Below are 13551 nucleotides of genomic sequence, written 5' to 3' on the forward strand. Positions count from 1 at the left end.
CTGACCCCAGAACACCAGGCTTGTGGGTGGGCATTCCAACTCGAGAGAGGTGGGGCGGGTTTCCTTCCGAGTTCCTGGACCTAGACCCTGTACTCACACTCGCAGTGGGCTCAGCCCTGGCAGGGACAGGGGGGCCTGTTTTCCCAGCAGCCTGAGAATTCAGTTCCGGGCCACAGGTCACCTGGGCCAGGGGCTGGAAGGGTCTCTGCAATTTCTCCCCACTGCACAGAAGGTCTCCCTCTGGAGAGGACAGTCCGAGGGCCCCCTGGTGACATGGCACAAGATAAATGCCCAAAAACTGCAACAGACATACATGTCCCAGGAACAGAGAGGGCCGCTATCTGGAAGCCACAAGTGCAGGCTCTAGGGCAATGGTTGGCAAACTCATTAGTCAACAGAGCCAAATATCAACAGTACAACGATTTAAATTTCTTTTGAGAGCCAAATTTTTTTAACTTAAACTATATAGGTATGTACATTGTTATTAACTTAATTAGGGTACTCCTAAGCTGGCCTTTGCTAAAAACGTCCTCAATCTGATTGAGGTACGTTCGCTGAGGTCGACCCCTTCCAACTCTCCCATCCACACTCATCTTCTATACTTGTTTCGTCTATCTCCTTTCCAAAAACCGACTTCTGCGCATGGGCCACGAAGTTTCAATCGCACTGTACATGCGTGCCCGCACGTGGTATTTTGTGGAAGAGCCACACTCAAGGGGCCGAAGAGCCACATGTGGCTCGCGAGCCGCAGTTTGCCGACCACTGCTCTAGGATGACAAGGCAGAGGAAGGGATAGGCCAAGACGGCGGGAGGTGTGTCCAGTATGTGTGCCATGGTGACAGGATGCTCAGGTCACACGAAGGGCAAGTGGAGCATTCCAGAGAGGATATTGGGGGACAGTGAAGGTGCCGCAGGGGAGATGGGAGGGGTACCAGGGCCCCAGCTGAGGTCCTAGAAGGGCCCCCGTAAGGAGCCAGAACTCTCTCTTGCAACATGACAGTGTCTGGGCTTCAACAATACTGGCATGGCCTGAAGCAGATGCAGCCAGATGTGCCACATCCCAGGTACAGAGGAACAGACAGAATCACAGACAAGGCAGTGGTGGGAATACGGGTGAGAGTGACATGTGTCCACCCAGAACAGCTCTGAGACAAGGCATCATCTTAGGGGCAATGCACCGGGAGGGGCCCCAGCTGCATTGACCAGATGTGAGCCCACATCCGCTGCAGGGTCTCTTCTTCCTCCAGGGCTGACTCTCAACCCCCCTCACACCCGATGGTATGCAGCCCATGGATCAAAAGCGAGATCAGAGCAACTCGCTCTGCAGACACCCCCTAACCTGGCGCAATCTGCCCCTTCGCGGGTAAGGTCACTCCTCTTGGGACTGGGGTGAAAGACCCAAACTCAGCTCTTTCTATTCACTATTGATGGATAAAATCCACAAATCTGATGTTTCATTGTCAGGAGTAACAAGTTCAAGTCCGAACTGGAGAAGGTCAAGTGCTTCTCTCCATACATAATAGCAAAGATGACACTTACAGGTGACACTCAGGGAAGGAGCTAAAATCACGGCCCCATCAGCCATACTGCACACAGGGGAAAACGAAGTCTAGCAGGGCATGGAGACGAACACAAAGGAATTCTGTATGTGAGCAAAGGCAGGGACGTTGTCACATCAAATAAGGCTCTGTCAACACAGCACACGTGTTTTTACTGGAATCCAGGAAAACCATTAATTTCACCTTTAGAGAATGGCCACTCGGAGTTTCCCACAAGCAGCCTCCTGGGACAGGATGACACCAGTACTCACCACACAGAAGACCAGCTTTTGCAGAACAAGCTGAGCTGCCTCCATCCCATCCTGCCCATGGATAGCATGAGAGCAAACGGGATCTGGACCCTGGACAGAGCTGGGCCAGCCTGTGACCATATGCCTCTACCCTCCAGTGACAAATGGGGACAGGAGCCCTTTCTCAGGCCGGGAATTGGACCCTGTGGACCTGTTCTGGTTCTAACTCTAGTGTCAGAAAGAGTGCCTACTGGATGCCCAGGATGCCAGGCACACAAAGGAACACGTTAACAACAACCCCCTCAATGAGCGCCATGGCCCCCACACTGTCACCATGGCAACTGGACACTCACAGGGCTGAAGAACTTACTGAAGTCTCACTGCAAAAAAAAAAAAAAAAAGGAATTACAATCTAGGCATCCAAGCTCACCTGCCTTCCGCCAACCACACTGTCCTTTGGGAATAAATACACCACTTGGTTTTGAGCAAATTATAAGGTTTTTCCTGTGCCTCAGTTTCCTCACTGGTAAAATGGGAGGGGCATAACAAACATCTTGGAGTTTGCATCTCCCAGATTAAGTATTCTATGATTCTACTATATTGTGTCAAAAAAATTACAAGAGCCCTAGCCGGTGCTCAGTGGTTAGAGCTCAGTGAACTGGAGGGTCGCAGGTTCGATTCCGGTCAAGGGCACATACTTCAGTTGCAGACTCAATCCCCAGGCCCAGTAAGGGCACATATGGGAGGCAAAGAATGGATGTGTCTCTCTCATATCAATGTTTCTCTCTGTCTCTCCCTCTCCCTCCCACTCTCTCTAAAAATCAATGGAAAAAATATCCTTGCGTGAGGATTAACAACAACAAAAATTACAAGAGAGAGAAAAAAAATAAATGAAGTGTTTGAATTTTGCTCACACACCAAAATGTTTGCATGGTGTTTGTTTTACAGTTCTGAGTGCGCACATCCCATATGTGCCTCCTGGTGACAGGGAGAAAAATCCCAAAGCATAATCTCTGGAGTCTGATGTCTTTCACAGAATAATAAATTCATTCTGGAACGGCAGGGAACATGGTGTTCTGTTCAAGCAAATACTAGATTGCATGCCATGCATAGATGATCAGCATTGGAGAATCGGGATACAGTGAAGCACACTGTTCCCATCATAACTCAATTTTCCTCGGTAATTCAGAGCATCCAGGCTATGGCAGCGCCACATAAACAGTCGTCACCGGGCCTGTGTGCTTACGATGCTGACAGAGAGCCATTTCTGGTTGCTAAGATGCCGACTAAGCCACCGGGCATTCTGCACTCCACAATCAAGTACATCTGAGTGTTTTTCTTAAACTTCTCTGCATTTGATAATGAATAAGAATTAAATATGAAGGTTTTCTACTCTTACTTCATCTATTCCCAACAAAATCAGTCCCTTGGTTTTCAGGGAAGTGTGAAACCATGAACACTGTTACTTTTAGCTAGATTCATTCTAAATCCTCTTACAATGAGCGGACATACAGAAACATGTCCCCTAAGCTGTTCTGGTGACTGTCCACGCTACACAGAGATAAACAACAGTAGCTGTTCAACCTCTGTGCTGGCTGCATGACCCACCCTGGTCCTCCCCACAGGCCAGCGCACAATTGGGGAGAAGTGGCCAGTCACAGAGCATGTACTCAGCTAACATTTTATAACCAAAGACTGGATCTTCTTTCAGTTAAGATGGTGCAGGAGTGTAGCCTGGAGGGAGGCAGCTGGCAGAGAAATAGGAAAATGCAGTAACCTCATTTCTCCCTTTAATTATCTTTCCTTCCCTTGACATACTGTCTATTTCTGAAACTATCTCCTTCATTGCTCCAACTGCATTTGATACTGTGGCCCTAGTTCTATTGAGCCATCTAGCTTGGCATCTTGTTCAGCCGAAAACAGTCACACGATGTCATCTAAAACTTGGGGGTTTACTATCAATTAAGTAACGGTGATTATAAAAAGATATATACAGAGGCGAACTCAATAGAGTATGAATTTGATGGGATAGGAGAGGTTAGAATAATAAGTTTTAGCAGAAACGATAGGCAACTAAATCGTAGAGACAGGCTCTTGGGAGTTTTGCATTGATATAGGTTCAACACCTATGATGGCCACCCCCAGCACCAGGCAGGGCCATTGGAAGGTGCTCCTCACCATGGCACCAACTCTATCTAAAAGCACAGGTTCCGTGTGAGGTGGCCTTCCATCGTCCCTAAATCATCCATCCCCATGCTTTCTGGGCCTGATGGAATAGTCACTGTCCCCAGCAATGACCGCTAAGAACCTGACTCTGCTCTGTTTGAAAATGTTGATTTTTATAAACTTAAATTATATGCCTTCGCAAATGCTCCTCTTGAACAGAATTAATTTGTGTGAACTCCAAAAGTATACTTTCTACCTGGGCCCGGCCACTTTCTCAATGGAGTATTTCAATCTAGTTCAATAACATGTTTTATGTTACTGAACCTCATTCCCAACTTTGCTCTTCTTATTAGAACTTAGTGATGAGAACTGCTGGGACCAGTCTTAAGTGAACACAAAAGCAATGTGACAATGGGAGCTCTCAGAAGGTCTAGGCAGCAACACTCAACAGATGGGGACTATCTCATGGAAAAATATGTTTCTTTTAATCACTCTAATAGAGCAAATTAGCCCCAGATGCAAAGGCAATATTCCAATCCATTCCTGGATGTCAAAAAAAAAATCTCTGGGTAAAAGCATGGCACAATGCACCATGGGGATTACTGGAAGGCTCGCAAAGATCAGAACGTCGATGTCAACTCTGTTGCCCCCACTGACCAGGCTCGCTCCTATGAAGACCACTGTGATCTTGGCTCTCCATTTCTCCGTGGTTGCTCTAACAATCTTAACCAGCCGTCCCATCAGAGTTCTATGAGAATTTAAAGTTACTGAGATGTTTTAAAATCTAAGTGATCTTTTAGTAACAGGAAAGAAGAGCATTTCCCAAAGTTATTTGCATTTTTTTTAGAAAAAAAACAAACACAAACTACAGATCATAATAGAGAATCCAAAATACCCATCTCCTTTTTCAGAGTAGCTCCTTCAGAGGCCTGAGCCAAACTCTCCAAGTGAGAGGGTTTGGTATTAAGTCCACATAGCACACATCTCTCTCCTTAAGGGCATCCACAAATCAGCGATTTAATGCTATACTCAACCATCAAAGGACACCAGGATTGAAAAGTTGGTGGTTTTAGGAGGAGAGATACTGTCCTCTGGGGTTACATGCAGACCCGCACTGTTCTTCAACATTTTATGCCTCTGTTATGCCATAAATTTATTTTTTTTCAAGCTCTCAATAAGCTACCATATTCTGTTCATTCTACTGTCAACATGTTAAATTCAACTACCATCTATAACCTCATTATAGAATCAAATGTCTCAAAAAATAGATTATGAACAGAGAAAATATATATCATCTTAATAAGAAGCAAATGATAATCTTTAAAATTTAGTGAACCAGAGAAAAAGAATCATTTCTAATAGTGAAAATAATTTGACCTTTCCAACATCTTGCTCCTAAAAGCACTACAGAATTAGCTTATGATTAATTATTTGACTGCTATCATAACAGGTGAGGATCAGGCCTAAAAGCTTTCCATGCATTCAAAATATCTGTCTTCAAAGTAAAAAATAAATAAGATTTAGGTCTAGCCTAATATTTTACCCATGCTCCAAAAAAGTAGTCATAGTATTATTATTAGAATGTGACCAAGTAAAACTTCTAGTTGTAAAAATTTTAAAAAGGGAACACCACAAATTAAAATGCCACCCAGGGGTCACAATTGGGTTCACCAGTTTTCTATTGTTTTGTGTGTTTTGTGTGTGTGTGTGTGTGTGTGTGTGTGTGTGTGTAACTGATAGAAGAATTAAAAAAAAAATCTCAGGAAACAAGCAACGCATTTTCAGAGAACAATGTATTCTCCTGCTCCTTCCAAGGGCTAATGACTAAGCAGAGAGTGGGAAATGTGGGTCAATGCATAATGTATTATTACCCACTTACCTGTATATACACTTATAAATGGTGTTTTCCTCCCTTACAAAACATAAATAGCCCTGCGGAAGCAACCGGGTTTCCATCATCCCTGACCTTTCAGGTAAAGGCAACATCCATTAACCAGTTTTCAGGGAGAAGGAAAAAAACATTCCTGGCTATCTTTAGAAAGTGGCAAGTTCTGGAACTTGTAAAAATTTCCCAAAACACAAATAATGAAGAAAGTATCAAAACTTTTAAGATTTATAAAAAGTAGGAAAATGATGAAAACAAAGTTAGCCAAGCATCTTTAAATGTTTACATAGCTGCTATTTGGAAAGTAACCCTTGCCAATTAGCTGCCTCTGAACCCATAAGGTTACCTGAATCCAGGGAGATTAATTATAACTGTAAACTGATTTGAAGTTACTCTTTTACTTGGCTGCCTGGTGCAGGGGAGAAGAGGCACGGCGGAACATGTGTGTGCGTGCATGTGTGTGCACCCACGGGTGGGCCTTCTGTGCCTGCTCCTGTGTGCTTGCACCCATATGCACACTGTGGTAAGCGAACTTGGTGTGGGACTGCACAGGGGGAAAAGAGCACGCTCCCTGAGTAGCCTGCCACTTGTGGTCTGTCAAATGACTGAGGTCCCAGAGAGACTATCAACTCAGCGGTCAAAGGTGTTCATTTATGCAAACACATATGGGCAATGAGCAAAAAGGAGTCAGAAGGGGAGCACCAGGCACCTGCATCTGCACCATCGGCCAGAGTTCAGGGACACCCTGCTGGCCTACCTGAGCCCAGACTACCTGGGCATGAGGTGCCTGGTAAAGGGCTACCTGGGCACAGGGTTTTTTGGTGCAGGACATTGAACTACCTGGCTTTGGGGCTGCTGGGCCTGGGACACCTGGGTTCAGAGCTATCTAAACCCCAAACACATTGACATGGGTACTTGAGCATCAAGTCTATCTGGGCTCCTGAACTACCTGAGCCTGAGCCACCTGGCTACATGCCTACGAGGCCTGGACCTCCTGGGTTCAGGAATACCTTGGGAAGAACTATTGGGGCACAGGGCTATCTGGGTATAAAACACTGGGCCAGGCATATCTGGGCTCAGAGATACCTGGGATGGGGTCACCTGGGCAAGGGGCCACCTGGTGCAGATCACATGGGTATGGGGTTACCTGAGCCAGGAATACTGGGCCTGGGCCACCTGGGTGCAGGACTACCTGAGATGAGACTACCTGGGCATGGGAAAACCTGGCAGCACAGGCGCATCCACTCACCTGGTGCAGGGTCTGCAGCACCCTCCTCTCCGCTCTCATCAGCACCCTCCTCTGCCAGGCCAGAGCCTGGGGAGTCAGTGGCTGCGCAGGCCGATCCAGGGCTGCTGGGCTGTGAGACCGAATCGCCCTCACTGAGTGAGCCGCAGCGGGCGCGGGGTGCGCGGTCCCCTGCGCCCTCCTGGTCCCTGCGGGCACGGCGGTGCACCCGAGAGTGCAGCACCATCTGGTGGTAGGTGCGGAAGATCTTGCCGCACTCAAAGCACTCGGAGGACTTGCCTTGGCCGGCTGGGGTGGTAGCCCGGCGGCTGGGGCGTGAGGCAGGCCTAGGGTCCAGGGACCCGGGTGCAAGGTCCCCTGGTGTGCCTGACCTCTTTCGTGGGGGGCCCTGCGCACCAGGCTCCAGCTCACGCTTGCGCTTCTCCTGGCTCACCAGGATGTACTCGCGCCGCTCCTTGTCAAAGGCCACATCCCCAGCCAGCGCCTCGTCCCACGTCCCGTACTTGAGGTACTCGGCCGGCTCGACCACCTTGCCCCTGGTGGCCAGCTGCCAGGCCTGGTAGCTGTTGACCGGGTCCAGCTCGGCCACCCGCTGCCCGGTCTGTCCGTGAACTGGTGCACCGGTTCCAACGGGGCACAAGTTCAGGCACTGGAGGAAGAGCTGCTGGGAGTCCGCAGGGCCGAGTTCGCCCTCCCCGCTCAGGGCCCGAGTTCTGCCTGCCTCCACCCTGCGGTGGACTGCATTGTGGGCATTCAAGCTGTCCAGGTTTGTAAACAGGTTCCCGCACTTGGTGCAGACTTCATAGAGGGCCAGGCCGGCCACGATCGCCTCCTCCTGCACCACGTTGTTGATGGTGGCGATGGGGTCCAGCTCGCTCTTGGGCCTGTTCTTGCTCCCCGCCTTGGGGCCATGCGCCTTCATGTGGTTTTTCAGGAACCACGGCTCTTTGAACCTCCGGCCACAGATGTGGCAGCCGTGGTCGAAGGAGCCCCTGTGCTTCTTCATGTGCGCCTTCAGGAACCAGGTCTGGCTAAAGGCCTGGCCGCACACCTCGCACGGGAACTCCCCAGGCGGCAGCTCCGGCTTGCCGTTCACCACGCAGGCCTCCCCACTGGGCACCTGTGCGGTGATGTGGTCCTTCTCGATGTGGCTCAGCAGGGACTCCTCCCTCAGCGTCACGTAGCTGCACAGCCGGCACTTAAAGGGTTTGTGTGCCCGGTGCACGTGACGCTCCAGGTCCTTCTTGCGCTCGAACTTGCTCTTGCAGAAGGAGCACTGAGCCACTGCCCCGCCATCCTCCCCAGAGCATGCGGCCCCCTCCGCCTCCTTCCTGCTGCTCCTCAGCAGGATCTTGCTGTTGTCCAGCTGCGTGGCGCCATTCAGGATCCTGTTGCAGGCCGAAGTGCTTTTCGTGGGGCTGGTGCAGCCGTCCAGGCCCTCGGACACACGCGTCTCGCCGGCCTCAGGCTCGTGGCCCTGGATCAAAGTCCCCGTGCGGTGGCTGCGAATGTGGATCTTGAGGTTGCCCTTCTGGGAAGCCCTGTGGTCACAGTAGGGGCACTTGTAGGGCTTCTCGCCCGTGTGCTTGCGCATGTGCTGCGATAGGGAGCTCTGGAAGGGAAAGCTTTTGCCACAAATGCAGCAGCTGTGGCTCAGGGCCTTATCCCCGGCCACCTCGGGGCCCCTGCGCAGCTCCATCTCGGCCTCCTGGTGACGATCCATCTCAAGGACACGGGCAAGCTCAGCCAGGGTGGCAGGGCTCTCTGTCAGGCAGGCTTGCAGGACAAGGTCTTATCTCTCCATGTTCAGAGGAGCCTCCTGCTTCCCAGCTGCAGACGCGCCTGCCACCACAATGTGCATGTCCTACCTGGAGCACATGGTGGAGGGCAGCGAGCACCTGGAACAGAAAAGACACAGAGAAGAGCTTAGGAAGGAGGTGTGCAGGGGAACACAGACCCAGTCACATCCACCAATGGACCCACATGGTCCTCCTTAAAAACATCAATCCAATCCAAATGAAAGAAATGAGGCACCAACAAAAATTCAAACAGATGTATAAGCAGCTACTTTCCTTTCAAAGATCAACAATCAAGCAATTAATTATTGATAATGATTGTGTTAAATAATTAAAACAAACCAATGTAAATGATTATGCACTAAAATAATTTTTATCAGAAAGATATAAAATCTTTAAGAAAAGACTGGTGAGAGTTTGTGGGCGTAAGACACAGCTATAAAAGAGCAGAGCGTGGGAATAAGGAGCAAAGTGAAATGAGGGGGGAACGATGGCAAAGATCAGAGGCAGAGCTCCTGCTGGGCCGTGCAGCTGTGAACAGCACCTACAAAGGTGTGCAGACGGTAAGGAAAGGAGTCTTCAGTTAAGAACTTGGATGATATAGTAAAAGAGAAGCAATGCAGTGCAGAAAGGGAACCCTCAGCTGCTTCAAGGTCTGTGCCCTGAACCAACTACCCCAGGACTGGGTGGCCGACGCGGGCTACCCCACGGATACCACCCCTGGTGTGTGTGACCACAAGAGCATTTCCAGAGCAACATTCGGTCCTTGCCGCCTCTTAAAGCCCAAACTCTTCGGCCCACCTTACAAAGTTCTTGCCATCCTGGTCCTATCCTTTTTCCCCTGCACTCCTACCCCCGCTGTATCCCCAAAACCACCCAAAACTCTGGCCACAGGGCTGATTCCTAGGTGCGGAAAACCCTGCTGACTTACAGGAGGTTAGGCGGCATCCCCACTTCTCCACAGTCAGACCCCACAGTGCCCTCCCGGGGAGGCCAGGTCCACCTCTCCCTGGTGACAGCAGATGTATCATCACTGTCACCTTCATGCTCATCTGCCTTCCAGAGAATGACGGACAGGCCCTGGTCTGAGCCGCTCCTCCAGGCACCTAGGCGTGTCCAGCACAATCCAAGGCGCACAGTGGGCAAGCCTCTACACTGTGGGAAACCCAACCAAACACCTGTACACCACCAAATGGGCCCAAGACAGTCCACACTGAAAAGCAACCATGTGCCATAAAAACAAGAATTTCCTTCTGACTTGTGATAAGCAGAATGCAAACAAATAATGCGCCAATTAGAATGCACGTGGGAGATACCGCATCTTTCAGGACAGAGTTCTGACAGGTTAGCTAGGGACGGAGGGCCCACCTGCTCCCCTGGAACAGGGCTGGTTCTCCTCCTGCATTGAAGGAGGCCCACGCAGCAGCCCCTCCCGATGCACACAGTCCACTGATGATGTTTTCTGCAAACCTTTTAGCAATCAGTTAAAACGTAATTCTCTGCCACTGGCTTGCTTCAGTGGCCAAATCAACAGACCTCTGTGACCATTCTTTTAGTTGTCAGCAAAAAATTGCCATTTAAGACACAGTCATCCTTTCTTTTCCAAAAAAGAACAAGAACACTGTCCTCGGAACTTTGCACTTAAACATGGGCCCGGGGCAGCCATCCCAGTGACAGGGTTATGGGGACGTTATCAGCCCTCCTGGCACTAAGGGCTTTGCTGTCCTATTTTTATAAGCCCCTCAGCCTCTGGGAGCCGGGGGAGGAGGGGTCTCAAATGCTCTCTCCCCATTTACCGTGGCTCCTGTCGGGAGTGATTCGCACTCCCAAACCTTCAGGTAACACAGACACTACGAGGAGGGGTGGGGGTAGAGAGCGCCAATGCACGTCCATGTGTCCTGGCTGACATGTGACAAGTCACCACAGACATGCGCAAAGCACAGAGCACAGCCCCGCTGACCACATACTTTGCCCATAAGGAATCAGAGTTCTGTTGTTACTGTCTGACACACTCTTCCCAAGGCTGTCACTGGGAACTTGCCAGATGAGACTGTAATTTCATTGTTTAGGCATAAAAATGGCTTGCTGATTAGGGTTTTAAAATAGATTTCCAATGGATGTTCGTGTGTGTGTGTGTGTGTGTGTGTGTTTCTCTAGAGATGAATAAAGAGTTGGAAGCTACTTTTTGAAAATGCCTTATGTAATTTTCAAAATAGATTTTATTTTGAAAAAGTTAATTTAATATTTATAAAAATTGAAAAAATTAAAATGTTTACTAAAGAAACTAAAAACGTGTGTTCATAACATAAGAATGCATTCTAATGGGCATGGGGAGGGGTAGGGGGACAGAACATAAAAGTCATGAAAATAACCTGTTTAAGAAATCAGCATGTGAGCGCACAAAGAAAGGCAGCGGCAGGTCTGCGTGCGTGTGTCAGGCTGCCGCCCTACCTCGGAGACTTACCTTCTTGGACTGCAGAGCACAACTGAAATAAAGAGACTTTCCCAAGACTGCTAACACTTAACGTAGGTAAATTTAATCTGTGGGTAACTGTTTCAACTAAAACAAACCCTTCTGTAAGTGAGGACCCTGGGAACTGCTTCTTCAGCCTCAGCCCAGAGAGGTCACTTCCTGCAGCAGCACGCCCAGGTGACCCACTGCACGGGGACTGCTTCCCACACCTGTCCTAGGAACTCCTGTGAGAGCTAGTCCCGAAAAGCTAAGACCTGAGACACACACCACAGGGAGAAGCACTGTAACGTAGCCAGAGGGCCTATAAAGAACCCTACGCAGCCTCTATCAACGTCTGATCCCCACAGGACCTGAGGCCCAGGGCTGCCTGCAGCCTCACACTGAACAACAGGGTTCATCACAATCCCTGAGGGCCTACTGTGCGACAGGTGACGTCTGGGAATTTAACAACCAACGGTGACTAAGAAACAGGCTTAGCTTCGAGGAACCCAAAAGTCAGAAAGGACATACAGTGGGGAAAAAGGATACTGGCGGTGCCCCAGCTGGCAAGTGGAAGTTTCCGGAAGGGTAGGGAGGGAAGTGATGACCCCTGCATTGGCAAAGCCTGGCTGGTCCTCTCAGGGGAGTCCAGGGGAATCTAGGAATAGATGGTTTCAGCTAAAGTTTAGGGGTGAGAAGGACTGCCCAGTCCCAAGGACCCAACCCCAAACACTTGAGGTCTTCCCCAGCCCTAACCTCTGTCTCCCAGCATCCCATAATAATGTTCATCCTGTTCGCTGTATCTCCAATTCAGCCTTGAATCCACACCCCCTCTCATCTCAGCCAAAACTGCAGTTCCAGAATGCACGTCTGGACAGCCTGAAACCGCAACCTGCACAGGTGTTCACACCCTTCAGATGAGGCCACACTCCCCACCTGGGCTTAAAGGGCTGTATCCTGCACCGAGGACACATGTCCCCCGGCCCCCCAGTTCATGACCTCGCGTCCTGCCCACACCCCAGCAGAACACACACTCACAGTACCTCTGGGCCCTGCCACACATCAATCACTGACCTTCTCAGGAGCCTCGCTTGAGCCCCTTTAGCATGAGACTGAGTCAGGCCCCTGGAGTGGCCCTGCCGAGCACTCTGCAGGGTCCAGCCCTATCTCAACACACATCTGGACACATTACTATTCCCACTTCTTTAATCCCTCACACACTCGTATGTTAGACAATATATTTTGTGAGGGCAGGCCCACAAAATATCGAGCTTTCTCCCCACTAAATCCCATACCCTAGCACAGAACCAATCACACAGTGGGCCTCACAGTGCTGGGAAAGAAGGTCTCGACCTTGAGCTTCAAGGTCAGACACACTGAGCTGGAATCCCATTCTGCCACTCACTTGGATCAACTGTGTGACCTTGAACAAGTGTCTTAACCTCTCTGCTCCCCAACCCATTTCTTCATCTTTAAATGAAAATGATGGTCATGGTATCCATATTTTAGTATTTTGTGAGGTTTAAATTAATGCAAGCAAGGTAGAGTGTTTAACACACAGTAAATGTTCCAGGTATTATAATTAGTTAATAATTGTAGAATAAATGAATGAAATGTCAATTCAGTACCCGAAGATACATTGTCACTGGCAATGACAATATTTGATTTGATCAATTCAAAAGGGCAAACTAAGAGCTTAGGAAGCGAGCACAGAAACACTCTCCAGTAACACCTGGGCCCACAGCTTCACAAACGGTTTCAACACAAGGACCAAGTCTTCCACCAGCAGCTGCGGTCATCACAGCAGGCCCAGGCCAGAACCTGCAGAAAAACTAACTTCACTGTGGACTGGACGGGACAGCAGACGATACTGAGAGCTACCATGACTTCTGTCGGGTCACTCGTGTCAGGTCGCTAATGTGGGAAAATGGGCTCGTGTTTTGGAAGCCTGTGATGAAGTACTTTACAGACAGTTCATCAAAAGAGAGAAAGCAAACTGCTGCCTCTCCCGGTCGGGGGTGTGCATGTCTATTACTCTTTCTATTTTACTCTGCAGATTTTTTTTTAACATTTTTCACACACACACACACACACACACACACACACAAAATGATTCACATTTGGGACCCCAGTAACACAATCGAGTAACACAATTGAGAACTCCTGTGAGCCCCTTCTCCCACCTCTCCCCCTCCACCACCTCTACAGCACCCCTAA

General features: G+C 49.4%; 1 protein-coding gene across 4 annotated transcripts in view; it reads right to left on the reverse strand.

Annotated features, from left to right (window-relative positions):
* ZNF516 (zinc finger protein 516) overlaps positions 1–13551 on the reverse strand; it is an 82548-nt gene that overhangs the window by 39999 nt on the left and 28998 nt on the right. For all 4 annotated transcript variants that reach the window (XR_011472170.1, XM_070420475.1, XM_070420477.1 and 1 more), the window contains exon 2: positions 7090–8984. Coding sequence is in view for 3 of the 4 variants with exons in the window: in XM_070420475.1 (XP_070276576.1) it covers positions 7090–8809 (1720 nt within the window). In the remaining variant the exon portion in view is untranslated. The remainder of the gene's footprint in view (positions 1–7089; positions 8985–13551) is intronic.

Source organism: Myotis yumanensis, unplaced genomic scaffold (genome assembly GCF_028538775.1).
Source record: "Myotis yumanensis isolate MYYU_CA2020_CCGP unplaced genomic scaffold, mMyoYum1.0.hap1 SCAF_7, whole genome shotgun sequence".
In the NCBI taxonomy this organism is placed as follows: domain Eukaryota; kingdom Metazoa; phylum Chordata; class Mammalia; order Chiroptera; family Vespertilionidae; genus Myotis; species Myotis yumanensis.